The 26824-nt window shown below is 35.3% G+C and overlaps 1 protein-coding gene across 3 annotated transcripts in view; it reads left to right on the top strand.

Annotated features, from left to right (window-relative positions):
• Positions 1 to 26824, top strand: part of LOC136040855 (axoneme-associated protein mst101(2)-like) — a 124085-nt gene that overhangs the window by 54560 nt on the left and 42701 nt on the right. For 2 of the 3 annotated variants that reach the window (XM_065725229.1, XM_065725231.1), the window contains exons 9-12: positions 2388 to 2574; positions 7724 to 7799; positions 13807 to 13938; positions 15184 to 15315. In XM_065725229.1, the coding sequence (XP_065581301.1) occupies positions 2388 to 2574; positions 7724 to 7799; positions 13807 to 13938; positions 15184 to 15315 (527 nt within the window). The remainder of the gene's footprint in view (positions 1 to 2387; positions 2575 to 7723; positions 7800 to 13806; positions 13939 to 15183; positions 15316 to 26824) is intronic. The other variant, XM_065725232.1, reaches the window with a different exon arrangement.

Genomic DNA, 26824 nt, shown 5'->3' with positions numbered 1-26824 from the left:
AACTGTATCCTGAATGCCCAATCCAGCGCAGTTCCTTTGTGTATTTTAAAAGGGATTGATGTGTCACTTATCGCTTATGCAGATGATATTTTTAACCCTAGTCGAACAGTACAGTCGTCCGAAAGAAATTTTGCTATTTTAAGTAAAGAATATGCTAAGATTAACCTTACATTCAATAGAGAAAAATCGGACGTGGTTCTGTTCAACTGGGTTGAAAATAGAGCAGGATTTACTATTAATCTCGACGGCGCGCCAGTTTCCCCAAAATCACAAATGAAATATTTAGGGCTTCCTATCGGTGACACTCTTAAAGCAACAAGAAGGCTCTTGATCCTTCATTTCCAACGTCGAACAGCAGCTGCATACGGAAGCTTGGTAGCAAACAAACTTCGACTCAACCGTAAACTGCTAGCGAAACTCTACAATGCTTCTGCACTCCCGAATTTCTTATACCTTGCACCTTTTTGGCGTACGTTTACGATAACCGAGACGAAGGAGCTTCTGCGAATCTATTTCCGGTATGCCAAATACCTGCTTGCCCTTCCACCATGGTCAAGCAACTCCTGGGTCATTAAAAGATACGGCATCATAGACCCGAATGCTTCTATCAGAAAAAGCATAGACGCTTATAATAGTAGAATTGGTCGGCACCCATGGAGAGCTATTTTGATTCAATGAATGTTTTGCTTTTGTATGTCTTAATTGTTTTTAAGTAAGGTGAAGTGTTGCAAAGTTTTTTGTGTAGTTTTTTAGGTCATTTTCTTTTTCCTCTTTTCTTTTATTCACATTTTACTCCGTTTTTCATGTGTATTATAACGGGCTATAAATAAATTCAATTCAATATAAAAAAAAATATGGGCTGGTATTGGGCTAATACTGGGCTAGTGTAAAATTAACCAAAAAGCCTATGACAAGTATAAGAAGAAAGTAAAACATGTACTATTTTGTGAGGATTGGAGAAAAACTACTTTGCACACTTATCCCCCCTTCGAAAAAAAAAAAAACTTTCTAGGAAACTTTCCAAATCCATCCGCGATACAAAAGGGTATAACTCCCAATTCTACTACTACTAACAGCACACTGCAACACCAAGCTGCCTATATCCACCCCCAGGAAGTTCCTATTTCCCTCAAATTTTTCCTTATGACCTCCCTTTAGTTCATTCGGGGACAACCCGCTTTTCGTTTGGCCCTCGATAGTGGGCCCAAAAGGTTGATCTTTAGCAATGTCATCTTTCATTCGCAGAACCTCTCCCAGCTATCTCAATATTTCTCTCATATAACCTTGAAATTAGGATTGAACCATATTTTTCGTACAGCTTGCTCTTTTTTATACAACCCTGGCACCAGAGCCAGAGTTCTAAATCAGTAAAGTGCTTATAAACTGTCTATAAGTGCTTATAAGTACTTCCCCGTCAGGAATGTGATCATTTTGTTTTTTAGACAATCCTTGTACCAGAACCAGGGTTCTGAATAAGTAAGTGTTTATAAACCGCCTAAAATTCCCCGTCAGGAATGTGATCACCCTAAATACCACATTTTGTTTTTTAGACAACCCTGGTACCAGAACCAGAGTTCTGAATTGATAAAGTGCTTATAAACCGCCGAAAATCCCTGTCAGGAATGTGATCCCTCTAAATGCCACATTTTGCTTTTTAGACAACCCTGGTACCAGAACCAAAGTTCTGAATCAGTAAAGTGCTTATAAACCGCCTAAAATTCCCCGTCAGGAATATGATCACCCTAAATGCCATATTTTGTTTTTAGACAACCCTGGTACCAGAACCAGAGTTCTGAATCAGTAAAGTGCTTGTAAACCGCCTAAAATTCCCCGTCAGGAATGTGATCATTTCGTTTTTTAGACGATCCTGGTACCAGAACGTGAGTTCTGAATAAGTAAGTGCTTATAAACCGCCTAAAATTGCCCGTCAGGAATGTGATGACCCTAAATACCACATTTATTTTTTAGACAACCCTGGTACCAGAACCAGAGTTTCTGAATCAGTAAAGTGCTTATAAACCGCCGAAAATCCCCGTCAGGAATGTGATCTTTCTAAATGCCAAATTTTGCTATTTAGACAACCCTGGTACCAGAATCAGAATTATGAATCAGTCAAGTGGTTATAAACCGCCTAAAATTCTTCGTCAGGAATTTGATTATTTTGTTTTTTAGACAGTCCTTGTACCAGAACCAGGGTTCTGAATAAGTAAGTGTTTATAAACGGCCGGAAATCCCCGTCAGGAATGTGATCTTCCTAAACGTCATATTTTGTTTCTTAGGTAACCCTGTTACCAGAACCGGAGTTCTGAATCAGTAAAGTGCTTATAAACCGCCGGAAATCCCCGTCAGGAATATGATCACCCTAAATGTCACATTTTGTTTTTTAGACAATCCTGGCACCAGAACCAGAGTTCTGACTAAACAGAGCGCTTATAAACCGCCTGAAATCGACACCGGAACTGAAGCAACAAAGATGCCGTTGGCTGTGCAATCACCAATCAGGAATGTAAAGTCCCCGAGGGAAATGCTTGCTAAAGCGGCCGCTAGAGCTTTTACCCCGAAACAGGTGTTCAGGTATGGTATGGTGTTAGGTATTAGGTATAGGTTAGGTATTAGGTATTAGGTATGGTGTTAGGTATGGCTAAAAGAGGCTAGGAAACCTATAAAGCTGAATGTCGGAGAAATATTACTTTCCTATCTTTACATGTTAAAAAGCTTGCTTTAATTCTATATTGGTTTATTAAAACTTGTTGAGCGACAAATCTATACTGATAAGGAAAAAGAAAGTAAAACAGTTCAAAATAGGGATGATACCTTTTTATTGACAGTGAATAGATATAAATTATATAACTGGATATTTCGAACACATATACAGTGTTCATCATCAGCAGTAAAACTGCTGGATGAACACTGGATGGATGGATGGATGGAGTTTTACTGCTGATGATGAACACTGTATATGTGTTCGAAGTATCCAGTTAAATAATTTTATATCTATTCACTGTCAATAAAAAGGTATCATCCCTATTTTGAACTGTTTTACTTTCGTCATGGAAAGGCGGTGTGGTCTTCGAAGTTATCTACGTCGAGTATATGAGGAAAAAGAATTTCTGGAGAAACAAATAACTCCGCCTTTTTTGACCATGATTGGTTCTTTTATGAGAAATATTAAGCCAGTGTTTTTGTGTCACAACATTTTTTACAAGTAAGCTATCTGTTTTCTTTGGTTGGATCTTCCGCGTTTTAACATGCGAGGAACACCAACTAGCGCCACTGGCAATATAGTGTCTGGCAATGCCAGGAAAGAAGTAAGAAATTCCAATTTAAATGAATAATTAATTTAATTAATCTGCAACGTTATAATATTATGCTCATTTTCTCTGTTGGTGATAGTTGTTCAGTTTTTTTTTGTTCAAGAATTGTCGTAAGTCAAAATCCAATTTGAACAAGGTAGGTTTAGACAAGAAAATTAGCCTGCCTATATTGTCCCAAGATTACTTTCCTTTACTTATATAATACAAAGCGTCCTTTAATTCAATTGGTTTATTTTTATGACGTAATTTCACCAGGCAATCACATTAAATCTTATATCTGAGTCAAATAAGAGAAAGAAAAAGATGGCGCCTTTATAAATCCCGGCTAATTAAGCTAGTTGGCTATGAGCTGGTGACCTTACTTGTTACGGAATTGCGCTTTCTTTTTTTCTCCCCCACATATCCAAGCATTGGTAGTAATTCAAGGAAGTGTAGGTGCGTCGACTGATTTAGTTTTTATACAATAAGATACTACAAATTTAGGAGAGGGTTTTATTTTTTATTTATTTAGTTTAATGAGAATTAAAAAAATGCATTTTTCAAAATATATGGGCAATATACAAACACATAAAAATGAGCATAGAATTAGCAGTCTAAAAATGCCTCTGTTTTTGTTCTAACATGTCTCCATGTGGAGAGCCGTTGTTCTCAAACTTGACCTGGGGTTTTAATTAAGGTTTAACTTTAGGAGAATTATATTTTCCTATTAAATACCTTAGCCTCTCATATGTTTTTTTCCTTTAAAATAATTCAAATAGACAGGTATCAAACAAAACAACACGGAATTTCTGATTCTGGTGATTTTTGGGGAAATACCAGATAAGGATGTTAACGATATGTCAAAGATTCTTTGTAAAAGATAAAATTTATTTCATAGTAATGTTCAAGAATCTACATAACAGATCAAGAATCAGTTGCTTCAAAGGATTGTTACTACCTGTTTTAGCAATGCTAAGGATTAATGTCAAATGGTTAAATTCGACATGTGGCAACCCTGAACAGTCATTCAACTACGTGTGTAATTTTGCCATATTTTTTTTTCCTGATTTAGCAATTATATTTCGTATATTACAAGCGATCGCTTTCGGTATGAGCTCAATACTGTCTATTCCGTTTAAGCCGTTGGTTGGCAGAGTGTGTTTTTCATTTATTTATTTATTCGCTTACTTTTCCACCTTGGTTATTAGTGCTGTGTTCAAGGACAATATGACAGTTAGGTTTGTTAGTTCAGGGATGGTAAGCCTAGATGTTGTTTTAGTGTGAGTGGTTTGGTGTGGAACAGTCTGACATTTAGGCTAGTTATTTCAGGATGATAAGGGTAGATGTTGTTTCGGTTTGAGTGGTTTGGTGTGGAACAATATGATAGTAAGGTTAGTTGGTTCAAGGACAGTAAGGTTAATTCGTGTTTCCGTGTGAGTGGTTCGGTTTGGGACAGTATGACATTAAGGTGAGTTAGTTGAAGGACAGTGAGGTTAGTTCATGTTTTGGTGTGAGAGATTTTTCTATCTGTTCAGAATGTTAGTAGTAGTAGTTGTTTTGAAAAATTGTTATGTAGCATAACAATACTATATAACTGTTTTAAGTGAGTGGATGGCGCGCTGTACTTATAATCCTACCTCCGCAATGGCAGGGTTTCAAGTCCTGTTGTCACTGATTATTTGGTTTTGAACGGATGTCATTGACTTGACACTCTAAGCTCAACCAAAGTCGACTCAGTAGCAAGTTGGTATCTGTTGGGGGTACCAAGAGGAATCTGGGGAGAAACAGGGGAAGCGGTGGAAGATTTTCTTCCAACAAGCATTGCACATCTGGCCGAAGGCAGAGAACCCGGAGATCAGTATCTGCCCTACGTGGGCCATTATTTTCATACGACAATTTTTTTTATTTAGCATATTATTTTGCAATTCAATTAGATTTCTTTTATTAAATTCTAGTTGTGTCAACGAGGGTTCGAAGATCTACAACTTTTTTATAGCTAGACGATGAATCTAGGACTCACGGTGTTTACTACTTATCAGTAAATATATATTCCTCGTATGTAACCCTAAGACCTTTAATTGGTTCACCATGCAAAGAAAAAAACCCTCACGAAAGCTTCCTACCAGCTGAAACAGTTGCCTGTTCATAATTTATAAGGCTTGGGACTAAGGGTTCGTAGCTAACTAACATGTAGGGATTAAGTCCGTTGACCATATGGTCGAACTTGCGGTGAAGAAGAGCTACTAAGAGTAATTTTGTCAACAAGGATTTAATGTTCTACAGTTTCTTGATACCTTGACGCCAAATCAAGGCCTAACCATACTTCCAACCCAATTAGTGGCTAGGCTATTTTCGTCAATCGTACTAATACCTTTAACATACATATGTCGTATACTGTGCATGGACATGACCCCCTTTAAAGCGTACTATCCGCTGAATCAAATGACTGCTCACAATTTTTAAAACTTGGGACTAGAAATATATATATACATACGGCAGTATGATTCATATACCTTTAACATACATATGTTGTATACTGTGCATGGACATGATCACTTTTAATTCAAATTCACTTTATTTAAAATACATGCGACGGACGAAGCCGATTGTTAGTTGTGTTGCGAGAGCAACACTTTGGTTTTGTCGTGTTTTTTTTTTTTTTTTTTTTTTGTTCCTAGCACCCCGATTTCAGCTTATTCCTAGAAAGTGGTAAGGGTCTAACCCATGCGGTTTTTACGGAAAGTGTGGACCTTAGGCCGGATTGATGAATATGACTTTACATTTTGGAAAGCTTCGTAGAACTTTTGCCTGGGGCCAAAAAGGATGGTTTTTGCTTGTCCTTGAGCCAGAGCCTATAGTGTGTGAAGTGAAGAGGAGTTGTATAGCCTATGTCAGAGAGGACTATCTGAAGTTATGCAGCCAAGCTTTCGTTTCATCAAACCATGTTTCTGCTTTCGAGTGGAAAGCTCCGTTCTAGCAGGCAAGCAGGCAGGCACCAGTTTCAAATTGAAGATTGACTAAAATCTTTAAGTGTGAAATATATGCGACAGTTACCCTGCCCCACAGCCAATATATCTTCTTTGAGTGATAAATAGAAAAATTTAGAGAAGCAAAAAAGCGGCATTTTCCCACGGGTCCGAAAGTGCTGCCATCTATTGTTTCTACCCATTTCTGTTCGTGATTTCAGCTGAGTTTATCATTCGGTTTTTCGCACTTGGGATTGCGGTAGAGAAATGGTATCAGATGTGCCTCTTAAACTTTAAAAGTTCTCTCATTGCTAAAGAAATTAGAGTTTATCCTTTGCTCCTTTCTAAGTGATGACGTTAGAAAGTTGGCCTACGGCAAAAAAGTCAACTTTTGAACTAAGACAGATAGATTTTTTTTTTCGACGGCAGTCGATAGCTTTTGATGAGCTGATCAAAGTATATGTTATCCATTTTTTGTACAAAAATTCCTTCATGAGATATACCAGTTTGAAAATTTAAAGGGGTTGACAACTTCAGTAGTAAGGTACACACTGAAACCAAAAATAGGCCGATATCAATTGTGAGACATAGGGGAGTTGTAAGCAACAGTCGGCTGTTAGCTCATAATCATCCTCGGCAATGAGGGGTTCGCAACTCTTACTAGTTGGTGTACCTATTTTTTGTTTCCGTTGTATTTGATGGTAAGACCAATTTGGTTCCAGTGGTAAGACATGTAGGGGACTTGTAAGTAATAATCGGCTGTAAGGCTACAATCATCTTTAGCAATGAGGAGTTTGCAACTTTTGCGAGTTGGTGTATCTAGTATGTATTTTAGCATCCTTACAGATTAACAACTTCAGCGTTTAGTCGCAGCGAGGAAACAAAACCAAAGTGTTGCTCTCGCAACACTTTACTCGGCGAAGCCGAGCAAAGGTTGCCGCAACACCTCACGTTGCCCATGCAACGTAGATCTAGTTTTTATTGTCATGCACACACAAAAATCCGTTTACAAAAAAAATTAAAGCGTACTATCTGCTGAATCAAATGACTGCTCACAATTTTTAAGCGGGATGATTCAGGTTATTGAACCATCTAAAATAGTTGGCTGTACGGCTTGCTAAGTTGTTCTCATAGGGGGGATCAGAAGATTAATATAGCTCAGTAGGATCAAAGTTGAATACTCAACTCTCTGTTAATCCTCCCCTGACAATAGTTTGGACAGTTTTTTCCAATTATCTTAGAGGTTTGAATATGTCAGATCCGTCCTTTATGTGTTAAAGCGATGATATAACTAAAAGATGTCGCAAGCAAGTATTTAGCGCTAGCAATCTAGATTTTATTACTGTTATTACTTACTTTAATTTAATGTGTTCATAGTTCTTTAAGTAATTCATTATTTATACTTTATTATATTATATTGTTCATTTATTTATTATTTGATGGATAATTATATTTTTATTTTAGTCCGTTCAGACAATTGTCAGTTAAAGAGAAAGCCTCTGCCTTTGAATCTGGCCGTCGAGAAGAAGAAGACGACCTTGTAAGTAAAATACTATCTTTCAGCTCCAAGTTTAAAGCGATGCTTGTTTAAATATTTTTATCAAATGATTCTAAATTCTTGTCACCGATCTTCATTCTGAGTTTAATTTGAGCTCACCCAGCTGCGCTTTTTTTAGAGTTAGATCGACTCTCTCATAATTCAAAAACATAGTATGTATAAAAGTGCATGAGTAATCTATGGAGAAACTCAGAACCTTTTCACCAATTTTGTCTGGCATCATGAAACAACGAATGCGTGAATAAAATTATCAAAAAACATTGTATAATTTAAATATAATTTATAAGCATAATTTAAATAATTTAAAAACATAGTATGCTCAAACGTGTATGAATAATGTATATAAAAACTCAAAATCTTTTTTACCAGATTTATCTGGCATCCTGAAACAGCAACTGTCTGAATTAAATAATTAAAAAACATAGTATAATTAATTTAAATGTAATTTAAAAGCATAATTTAAATAATTTAAAAACACAGTATGCACAAACGTGTATGAATAATGTATAGAAAAACTCAAAAAAAATTTCACCAAATTTGTCTGGCATCATGAAACTACAAATGCCTGAATCAAATAATTTAAAAACATGATATAATTAATTTAAATATAATTCAAAAATATAATTTAAATAATTTAGAAACATAGTATGCACAAACGTATATGAATAATGTGTATGAAAACTCAAAATCTTTCTCACCAAATTTATCTGGCATCATGAAACAACAAATGCCTGAATCAAATAATTTAAAAACATAGTATAATTAATTTCAATACAATTTAAAAACATAATTTAAATAATTAGAAAACATAGTATGCTTAAACGTGTATGAATAATTTATATAAAAGCTCGAAACCTTTCTCACCAAATTTCTCTGGCATCATGAAACAACAAATGCCTGAATCAAATAATTTAAAAACATAGTATAATTAATTTAAATATAATTTAAAACATAATTTAAATAATCTAAAAACATATTATACACAAACGTGTATGAGTAATGTATATAAAATTCAGAATCTTTTTCACCAAATTTGTCTGGCATCATGAAACTACAAAAGTGGAATTGTTTGAATTAGTAGAAATTTTGTTTCTTACATTCAATAAACAATAATACCCATAACATTAACAAAACAAAAAAAAAAATGAAATAAAATGAGATTAAAAAGTGGGAAAAGAAAACTAAACTAAAATTAAGAAGAAGAATTAGAGAAAGAGAGAGAGAAAAAAATCCTACTTAAAAAACAAAACAATAAGCCATATGTTTACATATGACATATGAAAATAAGCCTTGTAAACATATAACAATAAATAATTTACATTATTTACTTAATCTCTTCCCAGAAGGTGGTTCTTCAGTCTACTCTTAAACTGGCCAATATTTTTAGATAACCTTATACTCGTTGGTAAAGAATTTCATTCAACTGGTCCAGAAAACCTGGGACTAAAAGTTGCCCTCTGAGAATTGCGACACTCATATACCAAATCATCCATATTTCTAGTCTCTTAACTTTGGTATGAAGAATTCCTTGTAAACATTTGACGAAAAATTTCAGGGGACAAACTATATACAAAAATAGCAAGTTGATAATTATAAAGTTGGCTAACATTAAGAATCATGAGTTTCCTATAACAATTAACTGCATCATTTTCACCAGGGACATAATTTTCTAATACAAAACAATAACCAATAACTTAGTTTTGTAAAACATGGACACTTTTAAAATTTGTGTAAAATCCATCAGTCCATATCACACAACCATAAGAAATATAAGGCATGACAATAGAATGATAAAGAGTTAAAAGGGCAGAAAGAGGTAACTGATTTCTCAGACGCCGAATCAGACCAAACCCTCTAGATACCTTAGCTGCCACCTGATCACTATGTGCTTTCCAAATCAGATTTTGATCAAGCTGGAAACAAAGGTATCTCACCACAGCTACTTGTTTCAATGGCCTATTGCAAAGAAATATTTGTCCATGTAAATCAACTGGACCTCCTTTCCTACTAAACAATATAAAATGAGTTTTTATAACACTTAGTGATAAACGGCTAATTCTCGTAAAAATTAAAAGATGACTTAAAGCTTGATCAATTTTCTCCACAAGATCATCAGATTTCTCGCAGCAGCTGACAATACCGTGTCATCAGGGAAAGAAGTATTAAAAGCACCCGGAACATTAAACCGCGTAGTATCTACATATACAAGATATAACAAAGGAACCAAAACAGAATCTTGCGGAACACCACAATTTATAAAAAATTTATTGAATATAACATCATCAAAACGTACACGTATCGACCTCCCTATCAAATAAGATTAAAACTACTTAAAATACTACCTGTGACTCCAAGTGACCTTAGCCGTGTCAAACGCTTTTTTAAAATCTACAAAAACCGATAAAACCATTTCTCCATTTTCCATTGACGCCTTCAGAAAATAAAGAAAATGCTGCATAGCATGAACAGTAGAGTGGCCTTTCCTGAATCCGAACCGACTATCGCTTAAAAAACCATATTCTGTGAAATGTGAATAAAGCCTATTATGCATAACTTTTTCGTACAACTTCGAGAAAACCGACAGAAGAGAAATCGGTCTCCAGTTAGTCAGATCAGTCTTTGAGCCACGTTTGTGTAGAAGAAACACTCGCAACTCTTTAAGTTTTTGCGGGAATTCTCCCGATTTCAGTGATGAATTAATCAAGTAAACAATGGTAGGAAGTAAACCATAATAAGCTTGAAGATCTTAAGGTTTATACCATCACTACATGAAGAGTTTGACTTAATACTATTTACAATTTCTTTCAACTCTTGTGTATTCGTTTCTTTGGTCTCCATTATTAGTCAAACCATGCCTTTGTCATCAATGAGAACTTCCTCACTTGTTCCCTGTTCCTCACTCAGTGGCTGATCTTCCTTTTCAACCACTTCACCAATCGTCGAACATTAATCGACTTTCTCTTCAAGATCTACTGTTGTATGTAATCGTTAGGGTAATAAGTCCAATTTTAGTTGAGATATGTGAGGTTTATTTAAAACCCTAGAAAAGCAATATACCAAAATGGGATCGTCCCGTATTTTCTAAATCCTTTCACCTAGACAGATTTGATTAATTTCATTAGATTCGTCATGAAAAACCAAGCTTAGTAGGTATCGCCCATTTTTCAGCTCGTAATTTACTGATTTGATAGAAACAGTTTAAAGGAGGCCCGAGACGGTCAGTCATTTCGATCAAAAGTTTCCGTCAATTGATTGTCATGTTGCTTTAATTCAGCCTTCAATCAACCCTTCAATCTTGACCAAAGCTAATTAACACACTGCTTTTGACCAAAATGATTGAGTCTTTCAAACTTTCTATTCCTCACCGTCAACACTTAACTCAAGCATCAAACATGTTCAGAGACGGTCAGTCATTTCGATCAAAAGTTTCCGTCAATTGATTGTCATGTTGCTTTAATTCAGCCTTCAATCAACCCTTCAATCTTGACCAAAGCTAATTAACACACTGCTTTTGACCAAAATGATTGAGTTTCAAACTTTCTATTCCTCACCGTCAACACTTAACTCAAGCATCAAACATGTTCAGAGACGGTCAGTCACTTCGATCAAAAGTTTCCGTCAATTGATTGTCATGTTGCTTTAATTCAGCCTTCAATCAACCCTTTAATCTTGACTAAAGCTAATTAACACACTGCTTTTGACCAAAATGATTGAGTCTTTCAAACTTTCTATTCCTCACCGTCAACACTTAACTCAAGCATCAAACATGTTCATAGACGGTCAGTCATTTCGATCAAAAGTTTCCGTCAATTGATTGTCATGTTGCTTTAATTCAGCCTTCAATCAACCCTTCAATCTTGACCAAAGCTAATTAACACACTGCTTTTGACCAAAATGATTGAGTCTTTCAAACTTTCTATTCCTCACCGTCAACACTTAACTCAAGCATCAAACATGTTCATAGACGGTCAATCATGCTTGAGTCAATTGATTGACGGAAGCTTTTGATCAAAATGATTGACCGTCTAGGGCCTCCTGAACGCTAAATTTGCTCTCCCGAAAAATTTGAATAAGGTGACTTGTCCCTTTTTGGCTAAACGCCACAGAACTCACTGCAGCACCAAACTTCCTGAGGCCAACACAAGCTGTACACAGTCTTGCTTCATTCACACAATCTGTTCAAACAATCTGTTTAAATCCTTACTTATATCTTCTCCCCACTCAAGTTCAGGATGACCTGATTGTCTTTTGGCTTTAAGTTAATGCTCACAATCTTTGAGAATCTCTCATCCGTCAAACGTGGGCTAGCCATCTTGACCTTTCTTGTATTATATCCCTTAAAAGTAGGGATATAATAAATCAAAGTTTTCAAAATCAAGATCTTGGCAACAAAATTAAGTAAAAACTATGGTTTTTTTTAAACATTACATTGCAAAAAACATTACAAAAGAAAACATTACATTGACAACTTTATTGATAAGATTTGATTTTATCGTATTTTTGTTAAATTTCTGAAATATATCAAGCTAAACATCAAAATTGTGAAAGGAAGATCCGGGAAATAAGCAATTAAAGGAAAACAATCTGGGTAGTAATATTGCATTGACAACTTTCCTGATAAAAATTGAATTCAATCGTGAGTTTTTTTTTTTATTTCTGACACCAAATCAAGCTAAACGTGGAACCTATAAAAGAAAAAAAATCGGGCAAAAATGAATTAAAGGGACAGAATCTGGGTAATGATACTACATTGACAACTTTCCTGATACAAATTTAATTTTATGGTGAGCATTTTAAATTTCTGAAACTATATCAAACTAAACGGGAAAGCTATAAATGAAAAAATCTGGATGATCATATTACATTGACAACTTAACTGATAAAAATCTGATTTCATCTTGAGTTTTGTCTAATTCATGAAAATATATAAAACTAAACGTGAAAACTATAAAGGGAAAAAAATCTAGAAAAAGGGAATTAAAGGAAACAAATTTGGGTAGTGACATTACATTGACAACTTTACTGATAAAAATCTGATTTTGTTTTGTTTTACTAATTCTGAAAATTTATTAAGCCGAATTTTAATCTGAATTGAGTAGTACACACCCACATATCTCAAATTGTTTTATTCAAGTACCATGAAATGCTAAACATTCGAAGTAAATTCAAATAAGGAATAAAAAACAGAATTCAGCGATTTCTGTTTTCTTATCACTTTTCTGATGAGAACATCGTACTGAGCTTAAAAAACTTTCGTTTTTTAGAATTTTTTCGTAAAAAATTTCAGCAAGATGAAAGGTGAGCGCTTGGCATGTCAACCAACGTTCTCTTGGAAGAGGCTCGAACCTATCAGTGAGAGGTTCGACTCTCACTGATAGTGATTTATTTTGAAGTAAATCCCAGAACTAGATCTACGAATTTTGTGATACAAATGGTAAATTCCAACTTTCTGGCTCGATCTCTTGTCTAAAACTAAAAGTACAAAGCGAGTAACTTCTTTTCGTATATACAGAAAGTGTTTACCCTATAAAGAGTTTTAACGAATTGGGTAGGGCAGTTGCCTTGAAACCACCCTGTCAGTCTAATTAAAGTATCCATCTTTCTGATCCTACAACACCAAACGGTAAAATTTCGTCAACCCATGTAGCTCATCCGCAGATGAGGATTTTAAGGTATGCACTAATTGACAAGTCTTGAAAGATGAAAAATGTTCTCAGCAGAATGAGGAAAAATGAGTTTAAAGGGAAATAAAACAGGACATTTATCTAGTTATCCGAGCCAGGGCTCAACAATGAGCTTACAGTGGAAATAATGAGATACGAAAAGGATCTGATAATTAGGGCCAGGGTCCCAACAAGGGGTAAAATATTTCTTCTCCGACCATCGCAAAAGAGTATACGCTACGGTTGCTTTCTTTTTCTCCCTGTCGTCCCAGAGTCTCTTCAGTTAGCAACCCCTAAACTGATAAATGAACAACCTTTCTTTTTAGAAAAATGTAAAACCGTCAGGTGTTTCCAAGAAGGGTTTGCAATTGAAGGCTTCATCTGGAACTACGCAAGCAATAAGGCTGTCAAGGAAAATCGTCAAAGCGGCCAAAAAACGCTCAAGCCTTTTGCGTCTCGTATGCATTTTTCTTCTAATATGTGTTTATTGCCCAACGATGGCAATGGTTTTGTAATGAAAGCAGTTTGTAGCTAGTAGATTGACAACTATCCCTAATTATTCTCTTTATTCCCACTGTTTGTTGACAAAACCTATTTTTCCGCTATTGGTTAAGGTCTTAATTTGAGATTTTATTTATTTGGGTGTTGTATTTAGATTTATGTTGTCTGTAAAGGTGGCATATGACTTATAATTCTTAATTCCTTTGTTTAGAAAGAGGAAGGGGTGAATTCTCGTTCTTGGCTGCTGTCTTTGTTGGTAATTTATGTGTTTAAGTGTCGTATTTAGATGAAGGCTGTTTCTGCAAGGGTTGAACTTGACGTTTAATTTATTTTTTAAAGAGAGAGAGGTGGGATGAATGAAATATTCCCCCTGTTAAGAGCGAGAGGACAAAGAGAGATAGGCGGATTGTCTAAAATGCTCCTTACAAAAGCAAGCTTTTTTAATATTAGCTGGAACTTCCGAAGATGTATAGAAAGTTGTAACCAGTAGATTTGTTTTTAATAGTAAACGACAGAAGATGTATCTTGATCTCACTGTCGGTATCAGTTGATAAAGTTTGGGTGACTGCCAAGGCCATATCTGGGGGGGGGGGGGGCTTCTGGGTTTGCTCCTTCCGCCTCCCTCTAAGTTTCTGTCCGACTCGTGAATGGTAACAAAAATGCATATATACAAATTGGAACTCCAGAACGTGTATGGAAAGCTATAGCCAGTAGTTTTTTTGTAATAATAAACAATTCCTCCTCTCTCCTTTCCTTCTCTCTTTACCTTTCTTCCTCTCTCTCTCTATTTCTCTTTCTCTTTCCCCTCTCCCTCTGTCTCTCCTCTCTCTGTCTGTCTCCTATCTCTTCCTCTCCCCCCCCTCTCTGCCTCTTTCTCTCTCCCCCTCTCTCCCTCTTTCTCTTTCTTTCTCCCCTCTCTCTTCGTCTTTCTCTTTCTCTCTCCCCCGTCTCTCCGTCTTTCTCTTTCTCTCTCCCCCCTCTCTCCGTCTTTCTCTTTCGTTCTCCCCCTCTCTCCCTCTCTCTCCTTTTATCTCCCCCCATCTCTCTATCCCTCTCTCCCTCTCCCTCTCTCTCTCTCTCTCTCTCTCTCTCTCTCTCTCTCTCTCTCTCTCTCTCTCTCTCTCTCTCTCTCTCTCTCTCTCTCTCTCTCTCTCTCTCTCTCTCTCGCGCGTGCGCTTTCAGAAAAAATTCTACTTTTTCAGGCTGAGGAAGGTAATAGAACTATCAATAAAGGAGCTGCAGTTGGTCAGGGTACGAAGAGGAAATCGGCTGTTTCTCATGTTGAAGAACCTACTGTCAAGAGATTGCGAACCCCGTCGCCGAAAAAGTATCCGGTAAGGAGAAGTCTAATATAAAGTCAAATTGAAAAATAGTAAAAAGTTTTATAAACAAGAAAAAATTAATTCGGCTAATATCTTATTTAGCTTTAATAATTAACTTTTTCGGTTTTACTGGCTAGATTGTGTTGGTTGCTTTTTTCCAAGAGATGAACTTGTATTTCTTCTGTTGTCGGTTCCTCATGTTCTTTGGCTAAGAGGTTTATGCTTAGCCGTGCGCACTGGCGAATGGGGTTGTGTTTTTTTTTGCCCTCAGCTCATTGATTTTTTGTTTTTAAATGTATTTGGATTCACTTATTATAACATTATTCAGATTTAAAACAACAATGTGAATGCACCCTTCGCCCAAAGGCTTGTAGTAAAAAGAGAAAAGGTGCCTAAAATTATCCTTAGCCATACTCTTGGGAACATTTGATATATGTTCTGTTGTGTCACTACTGAAACCCGCCTCTATCGATTGTGACCCATTTTACGTTTTTTTTTTATTTTATTTTGTGTTTTTCCAATTATTTTTTTCTGATTTACTAATTTATCTATAAAATGCCTCTTGATTCAACTTTTACTCTTTTCGCAAACTGAAAATTACGTTTTCCTCAGAACTTTATAAGGGACAATCAATTTTTATAAATTTGATTTTTATAAATTTTTATAAATAAATTTATATTCAATTTTGATAAATTTTATAAATCAATTTTTATCAATTTTAATAAAAATTGAAACTTAAAGAAAATAGACATTGCTGCTTCTCAGCCTATGCAACATGTTCATAAAACTATCTAAAATAGGCTGCTTTTTTAAAATCGACATAAATAATTTGGATGTTCGTTGATATTTTGGTTAATTTTGAAGTATTTCTAAAGGGCAGGGAGTTTACTCTTAGAATTTTACTTGTCCACTGTACATCAAAAGAGAATGATCCTGAGGTTAGAATGAAGGACCCTCCCCCTGTCTCCTTCCTAAGGAATCAGAAAATGATGAGGAAAAGCAGGTTTTTTTTTCGTTTTGGAATGAACGAATAAGTCAAAGTGGAATGTATCAAAGTATCGTAAAATGAAGCATGAAAACTTAATATCGGGCCTTGGTTTTAACATGTCTAAAATCAGACGGAAGGGAAATGAATTGAAACTTTGGGCCCCTCGGGGGCTACAGGTTTTTACTATTTTCACAAATTTGTCCTAATGTACTAATTTATATACAAAATGACTTTTGATTTACATTGTTGATTTAAACACTGATTTATCCCAGCCATGTAGCTATTCAACCATTAATAAATGGTTTATAACACATTTATAAATAATAAACTATGGATTTAATAAATGATTTAAATTATTTTCATAATTTTATGTGAAAGCAGCACAAAAGATAAGATAAGAAAAAAAAAGAAATATTGTTTGGAATAAGTAAACGTAATTTATTATTAGAAGCTACAACATTTATTACAAACATAAAGAAATGGGTTTAAATACAGACACTTATAACTTATAAATCGTAAAAAAATTAAATAATTAAAGAAAAATTGGGCTGAGACTTTTCTAGACAGATTAAGCATAGCTACGATCGGTGCACGATTTTCAATCTGCAAAGCGATGGCTGTATTTTGCATAGTGATAATATTAAGATTCAATTAGTAGAGTAGCTGAATTATGAAACTGGTGGATCCAGGGGGGTGGCGGGGACTGAAGCTCTCCCACATTCTTCTGGCCCTTTTTTTTCTTTTTTCCCTCTTTCATAAATGACTCTTATCAGGTTTGGACACATTAAGGTTCAATGAGTGGAGTAGTTAAATTATGAAAAGTTTAGGCCTTCTATTCAGGGGTGGACAGGGGGGGGCATAATGAAATAGTGCCGAAATAGTAATTTCGTGCTACGGGTGGCAACCCTGGTTTGAAGCCAAAATATACTTTACCTCTGTTGCTCCAAGCTAAGATCATTTGCAGAAATATCTCTACAATGAAAACATGGATAGACCCCCCCCCCCCCTCTTCCATAAAAAATGCAAAGAAAGCCATTATTGAATGAGTAAGTTATATTTCATTCTCTTTGTAGGCTTCAACAACTTATTTTTGGGGTTACATTTATGACCACAAGAAGCAAAGTTATGCAAATTTGTTAGAATCGCAAATTGGTCAACTAGGGATAGATTATCCGCTTGAGGGGTGTGCCCCAAGAAAAAAAATTATTACCATTTTGTCTTGAAAAAGGGGCCCATGATTCTTATTAGAAAAGATGAGTTTTTTATAAATAATAATTATACAAAAAGTGCATAGCACTAATCCCCGTGATGGCTACCTGCCCAGTAAAAGATGGGGTGGTTTCAGATATTTTTAAATCAAAGGACAAATGATTAGGACAAATTCACAAATTTGTCCTAATGCACTAATTTATATACAAAATGACTCTTGATTTACATTGTTGATTTAAAAATTAATTTATCCCAGTAATGTAGTTATTCAACCATTAATAAATAACACATTTGTAAATAATAAACTATGGATTTAATAAATGATTTAAATTGTTTTCGTAATTTTATGTGAAAGCAGCACAAAAAAAGATAAGGTAAGGAAAAAAAACAATGAAAATATAGTTTGGAATAAGTAAACGTAATTTATTATTAGAAGCTACAACATTTATTATAAACATAAAGAGATCGGTTTAAATACAGACACTTATAACTTATATAAACCGTAAAAAAAAAAAATAATTAAAGAAAAATCGGGCTGAGATTTTTCTAGACAGATTAAGCGTAGCTACGATCGGTGCACGATTTTCAATCTGCAAAGCGATAGCTGTATTTTGCATAGTGATAATATTAAGATTCAATTATTAGAGTAGCTGAATTATGAAACTGGTGGATCCAGGGGGGAAGTGGGGAGCAGGGACTGAGGGACTTCCAGATTCTTCTGGCCCTTTTGTTTGTTTTGTCTTTTTTTTCCTCTTTCATAAAGTGACATCAATTTGGACACATTAAGGTTCAATGAGTTGAATAGTTAAATTATGAAAAGTTTAGGCCTTCTATTCAGGGGTGGATCGGGGGGGGGGCTCCCGAGATTTTTCTGGTTCCCTCATTTTCTTCTCTTTTTTACCCTCTTTTTAAAATAAACTTGTGAATTCGATCAATTATTGGCGCCCTTGTTACATTCTTAGGTCAAAATATATGTTTTTTCATGTTTTAGAGAGTTTGAAAGTTAGGGAGGAGGAGCTATCCCTAGTCCCCATGATGGGGATTATGGTATTTTAGATATTTTACTTTTAGATATTTAGGGGGATTTTAGTTTTAGATATTTTTAAATTTCGACAAAAAAAGAATTTAGAATGGAACAAAAAAATAATTAACCAAAGAAAAAACATTGGTGGCAAATGGCTCAGGGTATAATCACGCAAATGGCTCAATAATGGCTCAGGGTATAGTCTACCAAAATGGCTCAGGGTATAAATCACGCAGTGAAAGAACTATTCCGAATTCATCCTGGATATAACTACCCCATGGGAAAAGTTTTCCAATTTTGCAAAATTACAAGTTGGTCAATTAAGGGATAGACTAATTTTTAGATGAGTAGTTCTAAGTTAGGTTATACTATCCCAAAAAAAGAATTGATAATTTTATCATTTTGACAAAACAAGATTTTGAAATTTTTTTATTTAGTCTAGACTAATTTCCTGGTTAGCTTAAATTTCGGGAATGATGTTTCTTACCTAGTGGTGAAATAGGGTGTATTCTTTCTTCGTTATTGGTTATTCTAAGCTGATAATAAACAATAAGGTATGTCACTAAGAACCCAAAAAACTTGACCGCAAATAAGTTGTTTACATAAAATAAATTTGTCACATTGATTTTGGGTTCTATTCGCTCATAATAATTAAGCATTAAAATTTGACATTCCCTTCCAATTTTTGTATCAGAAATAATCCCAGAATAATAAATACCGTCTAAACAAGTTTGATACTGGCTAGTTAAAATTGAAGAAATGAAACAAGGAATCAAAACGTTCATTGAAGAAATAAGTATTAGTAGACAAGCTCGAATTAAAGACAATGAATTAATATCATTTCTTCCAAATTTTTCTATAAAGTATACGGAGTGACATAGAATAAATACTGCTTGTGTTACCACTACCACTAAAATTTGTTCCTCTAAAAGATAAGACATTTGTTTAGTGATTCTATATATCTTAGTGGCGTGGAATTCAAAATCTTGAGCATACTGTTTTATTTCCTTAAACTCCTCTGCAAGCTGTCGCAAAATTACTGATACAAATAAAGATATTGCAGTTATTTGCATTGTTCCAACAGTATCGGCAAATATACCACATATGTATAAGAAGCATTTTAAAATGTCTAAAAACGTGTGATGAATCTCTTCAGAAGGATGGGGGTGACATATCCCCTTCCGGTATCTCGTAATAAAATACAGTATGTAAAGGAGAATGAAACTAAAGGTTTCTAGGAGCGACCAGCGCATCACCCTGCGTCTCCCTTCTACGCTAAGGCTCATTTTAAGACCCTCAATTTCTTTAATTAATATTTTAAATTCTTTTTCTCTGCGTCTGGAAAGTATGATAGGGATTAAAATTGATAAGTGCATGTTTGCAAAATCTACGTATATATTCAAGTGACATGTGACAGTGGTTTTATCGCGGGAAACTATTTCTGGTATTCTTCTGAACGTATAATAGGCCGCAAAAATGTTCACCGCTAAGGCGAAAATTCCTTTACTGATTTTCCAGAGGTGATATTTCAGGCCTGTGCCAAATGGATAGAACATAAATAATGCAGCAGAGGCAATATACCCTGGATAAATCTTTTATCTATTGTAAAGCTAATTTTAAATGTAAAAATTTGTTTTTTAAATTTTATTCGTTTTAAGCGTTTAAACTTTAGCCCAGTAAAATGACAAATAAAGTTTCCTCTCTTTCACTGGCTTGGAATTTCATGCACAAAAACCAATCAGGTCCTTGAGCTGTAAATTCAATCTATGCAAGCTGACAACTTAGTATGACCAATCAGGGTTATTCGCCTCCCCACAAATAAAGAATTGGGTGATTCGTTTACAGAAATGCGTCACAAAAATAAACCAATGAAACACTTTAACACATAGGTAAGAAAATCGTCCCCTGTTAACTCTTTTATTAGTATAAGTCAGCTGTTTGTTATATTTTGAAAGTATATACGTGGAAAAGGTAGGAAGGGCAAATTTTCAAAAGAAGTTAAGGTGGGTAGGTATAAATGTAATAATATTTGAAGATGGTGAAAGGTATTAAGTAAAAGGATGAAATTAAAATATCTCTCGACGCGTTAGAAATGATGAAATTGCTTGTTGAAATTGAACCTGTTTGAACCTGTCCAAAAAGGCCTTTCTAAATGCACAGTCTTGATAAAATTGAAACTGATTACATCAGCAAGTACAAGCACAAATTCAGCTCACTTAATTCACTTACAGTTTTGAAGATTAAAAAAAAAAAAAAAAGAAAAAAAAATCACTTCTACTGTCTTGTAAAGTGTTTTTTTTTTTCGGTTTTTGGCTCGTAATATCTCAGGTTGGTTATAAGAACTAATTAAATTTAGAGTTTCTCTGCAGGTGTACTTATCACTGTGTAAAATTAAGTACATGGTTCTTCGTGTCTCTTTTGTTGGGTATTTATCACTTTCATTACGCTTTTTTCGTGTTTACCATCCATTCTTCCCAGTTTTAATTTCTCGTTTCCTTTTAATTTCATGTATATCTACCTCACTTTCAAACAAATGTCTAAGAATATGACGATATAATTTGGAACCCTCCTCAGCCTTAGTCCAATTTATAGTCTAAATTTTATTTCCTTAAAATGTACAATCACTTCATAGGCTAGTTAGACAAGTCTGGTGAATTTCAATAGCTTCATAATTTGAAGGTGCTAATTTTTATTATCTATATACTTGTTGTTATTTCCTTGTGTCTCCTTAAATGCTAAAAAGTTCTTATTTTTTCTCCAAATTTATTTCTGTACTATAATGGCTTTTTTGCACTGACGGTAGTATTTGGGCTTAAGGGCTGTGCCACAAAAACAGTTTACATGTAAGAAGAATCTCTTTTTCTCAAAACTTTTTGTTGTTTTTACTGGCTTAAAATTCTACACAAGCAAACCAATGAGATTGGATTTCATTTTTCACTTCTTCTATTGGAGAAGTGAACCAATTGCTTATTGCGCTTATTTAATCCTGTCTGGATTCTAATTTTTTGTCACTTTTCCAAGTTTTAATCCCTGCGTGTTTAATCCCTCACATTTGACTGCTATTGAATGACTAAACTTTTATTTTTCTTCCATCCGAAATAAATGAGTTGTTAAAAGCTGTTGAGAAGAAGTAAGTCATTTATTTTTAATGCAACAAAACTTTTAAAATAATTACTTCGTTTTAATCAGGTTTTGGAGAGGACTGTTTATGTTGAGTAAATAGCTTTTAGGAAAATTGTTTAAACATTTTGAATGTTTTATGAATGAAAGCTTCAACCCCCAGGGGCGTAGCTCCAGCTCTTTTTATTGGGGGAGATAAGATGAGTCTCCGTCTGGAGAGTAAAGGGGAATGGATTATATGATAATTTATTATCTAAATTATTGGGCGGGCAAGTGCCCCCTTCCCCACACTAGAAACGACGCTGCTGTTCACCCCCATCGACTCCATAAAGTTCCGAAGTTCTATTAAGTCCATAACTTACGTAGTAAACACACTTAATTGAAGTGACTTCTCTTATTGAGTGGAGGTAGTGGTGGAGATGGTCGATAGTAAATATTTTAGGAATCCTAACAAGGGTGCCGGCAGAAAATTTTCAGGGGGGAGAGACGTCAATTTTCAGGGGTGGCTGGGTGACAGGGAGTAAATTTCAGGTTTTTTTGTACATCAAGGTTGCCAGAAGAAAAATTTACAGGAGGGGGGGGGGCAGATGCCAAAATAGCATTGGTAGTTGGGTGACAGGGAGTAAATTCGAGGATTTTTTTTAAAGAATACGTTTATTTTGGACTTTTCGAAAAAAAGTAAAAAGATCTATTAAAATGTACGTAGAATGAAACAAAATACAGCAATTTCAAACACAAGGCTTCCTAGCAAAGGGATTGTTTAATCAAAAATATATTTAATTATTACGCCTTTAGTCTTAAAGAAAATCAAACTCAAACCAAAATTACAGAAAGATTTATTACCTCCGTAGACTATAACAGATGTAGTCTTTGCAATTTCCTACGCCTTAGAACAGTTTACAGAAGGATTGGAGATACTCAAAAATTCCCCTGTCTGCATAGATACCTCGTTTTGATTTTATAAAGGCCATGTAGAATGTACCTCTTTCATAAAAGGACGATTCTCCCCCTTCGAACTTAAATTCCTTATATATTCAGACAGTAAATAGAAATAAAATAACGAAAGAAAAACAAAGTCAGATTATCCCTCTTTCTTTTTATTTTGCGATTCAACTAAATAAAATGAACAGTTTCGAAAAAAAAATTGCTCACAAGTGAATCTTATCAAATAGTTAGTGATGAAAAACTGGAGGAAAAAAATGACTCAAGTCGATAGAAATAGGGATAGATGGTATCCTAGCCTAGGTAAATTTGGTGTAGGAAAAGAAATCTGGCTCAGGCTCCATGAAATATCCCCTCCTCTCCGCTCACTGGAAACTCTTCCATAAAAATTTCATCCAACGTAAAGGACACTTACTCCCCTGTCAAGCTCCCTCTAGACAGTTCTATCCTTGCTGAAAATCCCCCTCCCCGTAAAATTTCTTGCTGACGATTCAGCCTGAAAACCATCCTTAGCATACTCTCATTTGAAAACGATTTTCATCTCTAATCGGTTTCTCGCCACTCCGGAAATGTTCCCTTACGTATTTTTTTTTAAAAATCAAAACACGCGGAAATAGTCCCCGGATACTTCTCCGGAACATCTCCACAGGCAAAACTGAGTTGGCAAAGATAGTCAAAGAAAATCCCCCAGTGTGAAATTTTCCCTGGAATTCCCCCCCGGAAACTACCCTCTCCAAGGAAGATTCTCCCAATGGGAATTCATCTCAAGCACAAAATCCCCTCCCCCCTTAAAAATATCTGTATTCTTCCCAATAAAAAAAAACTTTACCGTAAACAATAGGAAAATTTTATAACTTACAGGCCTCTCCCACGGAGTGTGGGGGGTCATTCTACCCGTAACGATATGGTTTTTAGATCTTTCAACTATGCTGAACAAAATGGCTATCTCATAATTTTTATCAGATAACTCTGGGAAATAAATAGCCATGGGGGAGGGCCACTTGCCCTCCATTCTTTTTTGTCACTTAAAAAAGGGCAGTAGAACTTTTAATTTGTGTTGAATGTACCCTCTCTCGTTCTTCTAGGATCGTCATTTGAATACGATCACCCCTAAGAAAAAACAACAAAAAATAAACACGCATCAGTGTTGTTATTTTGTCTTGGTGTTGTTTTAATCGATAAAGTCAAAAGATAAAGTCAAATCAAATTTACGTTAATGCATGCACTTCCAAACTAAACTTCATGAAGTCTATCTCCATGTGATTAAATATAAAAAAAAGAAGTTTTATAATTGAAAGTAAGGAGCAACGTTTAAACTCAAAACGAACAGAAATTATTCCATATATGAAGGGTCGCCCCCTCAATACCCTGCTCTTTACATTAAAGCTGTTAACACTTTTGAAAAAGCTTCCCATTCTAATCAAAGGGCCCTTGTGTTTTAGTAGCCGTTCTTAAAAATTGGGACAAACAGTCAAACTTCAGCGTAAGGAGCAAGGTATTGAAGAGGGGACAATCCTTCATATATGGAATAATTTCTGTTCGTTCTGAGTTTTAATGTTGCTCCTTACTTTCAGTTGAAAAACATGTTTTTCGTAATTTAATTTATGCTTGTTTTTCAAATAGTGCAGGTAAATCTGGCTCAGGCTCCATGAAATATCCCCTCCTCTCCGCTCACTGGAACCTCTTCCATGAGAATTTCATCCAACGTAAAGTACACTTACTCCCCCGTCAAGCTCCCTCTAGACAGTTCCATCCTTGCTGAAAATCCCCCTCCCCGTAAAATTTCTTGCTGACGATTCAGCCTGAAAAACTATCCTTGGCATACTCTCATTTGAAAACGATTTTCATCTCTAATCGGTTTCTCGCCACTCCGGAAATGTTCCCATACGTAATTTTTTTTTTTTTTAATCAAAACACGCGGAAATAGTCCCCGGATACTTCCCCGGAACATCTCCACAGGCAAAACTGAGTTGGCAAAGATAATCGAAGAAAATCCCCCAGTGTGAAATTTTCCCTGGAATTCCCCCCCCCGGAAACTACCCTCTCCAAGGAAGATTCTCCCATTGGGAATTCATCTCAAGCACAAAATCACCCCCCCCCCCTTTAAAAATATCTGTATTCTTCCCAATAAAAAAAAAACTTTACCGTAAACAATAGGAAAATTTTATAACTTACAGGCCTCTCCCACGGAGTGTGGGGGGTCATTCTACCCGTAACGATATGGTTTTTAGATCTTTCAACTATGCTGAACAAAATGGCTATCTCAAAATTTTTATCAGATAACTCTGGGAAATAAATAGCCGTGGGAGGAGGGCCACTTGCCCTCCATTCTTTTTTGTCACTTAAAAAAGGGCAGTAGAACTTTTAATTTGTGTTGAATGTACCCTCTCTCGATCTTCTAGGATCGTCATTTGAATACGGTCACCCCTAAGAAAAAAACAACAACAAAAAAACAAATAATCATGCATCAGTGATCTGTCTTTTGGCAAAAATAACAAAATTTCACATTCTTGTGTATAGGAGCTTGGAACTTTTATAGTAGAGTTCTCGGGCATGCTGAATCTGATGGTGTTAGTAAAATTGATGAATCTTATATATTTGGAAACAGGATAAGCTGGTTCTTTTGATGTATCTATTGATATCAAATAACATTTTTCCAAATTCCGCGTTTCGGTTACTATTGAGCCGAGTCGCTCCTTACTTACCGTTCGTTACCACGAACTGTTTGATAAGGTGTAATTCTCGGCTAAATCTGTAGCTAAACTAACTAAATTCCCAATAGTCCTAACCAAACCAAATCCTAACCAAAACTAGACTAGGATTAAATGGTTGAATATGATTTTATTGTTTAAAAAAAGACAAGCACTTTAAAATATGTTATTATATTGTAATGGTTTTTACAAATAAAGTAATTACACTAAAAGCAAGTAGCTTATAGCAAATATGCCAAAAACTGCTTTTGGACTAAAATTAAATACAGTTGACACCAAACAGTAGACTAATTCTAAAAAACTAATACTAAAAAGCTGCTTGTAAAAATAAAAAATAAAATAAAACACAAAAGTAAAAATGTACAGTTGAATAGTTCCAATAAAACATAGGTTCAAGTTAGGTATGCATACATCTAAAAATTTACCGATAAAAAATATTTTTTGATCGACTTCTTAAAAAAAAAACTGTTTTAAAATGTCTCTTTGGTTTAATTTTTCTATCCTCTTCGTTTCTCTGCGAAGAATGTAGTGAACTGACGACAACTTATTAAGTTGCTGTGATACGGGATTCATAAACTTCATTCATATAAAGGGCTGCCTCCTGCGGTTCTAGGAGTTTCCCACCCTCCAGAAAATACTCCCCCCATCTGAAGAAAATACTCCTCGTGGAAAACAGCCCCCCTCTGCGAAAATCACCCCCTGTGGAAAATAAGGCTTTTCAAATTCGAGAATTTTATTTGAGTTTTTTTCTGTAGGGGGAAAGGATTTTGGTACTCGCGTATTATGCGCCACTCATTCAAGTTTGCGCTGTCTAAAACTCGAGAACAAACCGGTTTCTTCGTTAGTTTTTTTTTCCAGTTTAAGGCGAGACAAGACAAAGACAAGTGACAAAATATTTGGGAAATATATAGTTTGGGCTATATATTCGCACATAAGTAGGGGGGGAGGGTAAAGTATTCGGACAGTTTGAAGTCAGAAAACAATTCTTATTTCATAATATGCTGAATAATTGTACTTAGCACATTTTACATGTAGACCCGCTATACCTACCCCCCCCCCCCTAATCGACAAATCTATAGCCCAATTTTGTGTCTAAAATAACGAAAAAACACGTTTGTTCTCGAGTTTTACACTGCATAAACTTGAGTAAGTTGCGCATAATACACCAGTACCAAAAGTCGTTCCCCCTACGGAAATTAAAAAATAACTCAAATAAAATTCTCAAATTTGGAAAGCCTTATTTTCCACAGGAGAGTATTTACCGGGAGGATTTTCCGCGTGGGTTGTTTTCCGGGGGTGGGGTTGGTATTTTCCGCGTGGGTATTTTCCGGTGCGGGGGGGGGGGGAAACGGCGGGCACCGCCACCAGTAGCGAGAAAAATTTATATCACTTACATCATATCTGTTGGTTTTGAGTTTAAGATTGTGTTTGAGAAGCACTGAAATTCGCCGACAACGAAAGCTAAAATTCGAGCTGGCTTTATAACGTCATTTATAACCTATGTTTTGTTGTAATATTTAGTTCGTA

The sequence above is a fragment of the Artemia franciscana genome, chromosome 21 (assembly GCF_032884065.1).
Source record: "Artemia franciscana chromosome 21, ASM3288406v1, whole genome shotgun sequence".
Lineage (NCBI taxonomy): Eukaryota > Metazoa > Arthropoda > Branchiopoda > Anostraca > Artemiidae > Artemia > Artemia franciscana.
Note: the sequence above shows the minus strand (reverse complement) of the source record. Positions and strands in the feature narration are given on the sequence as shown.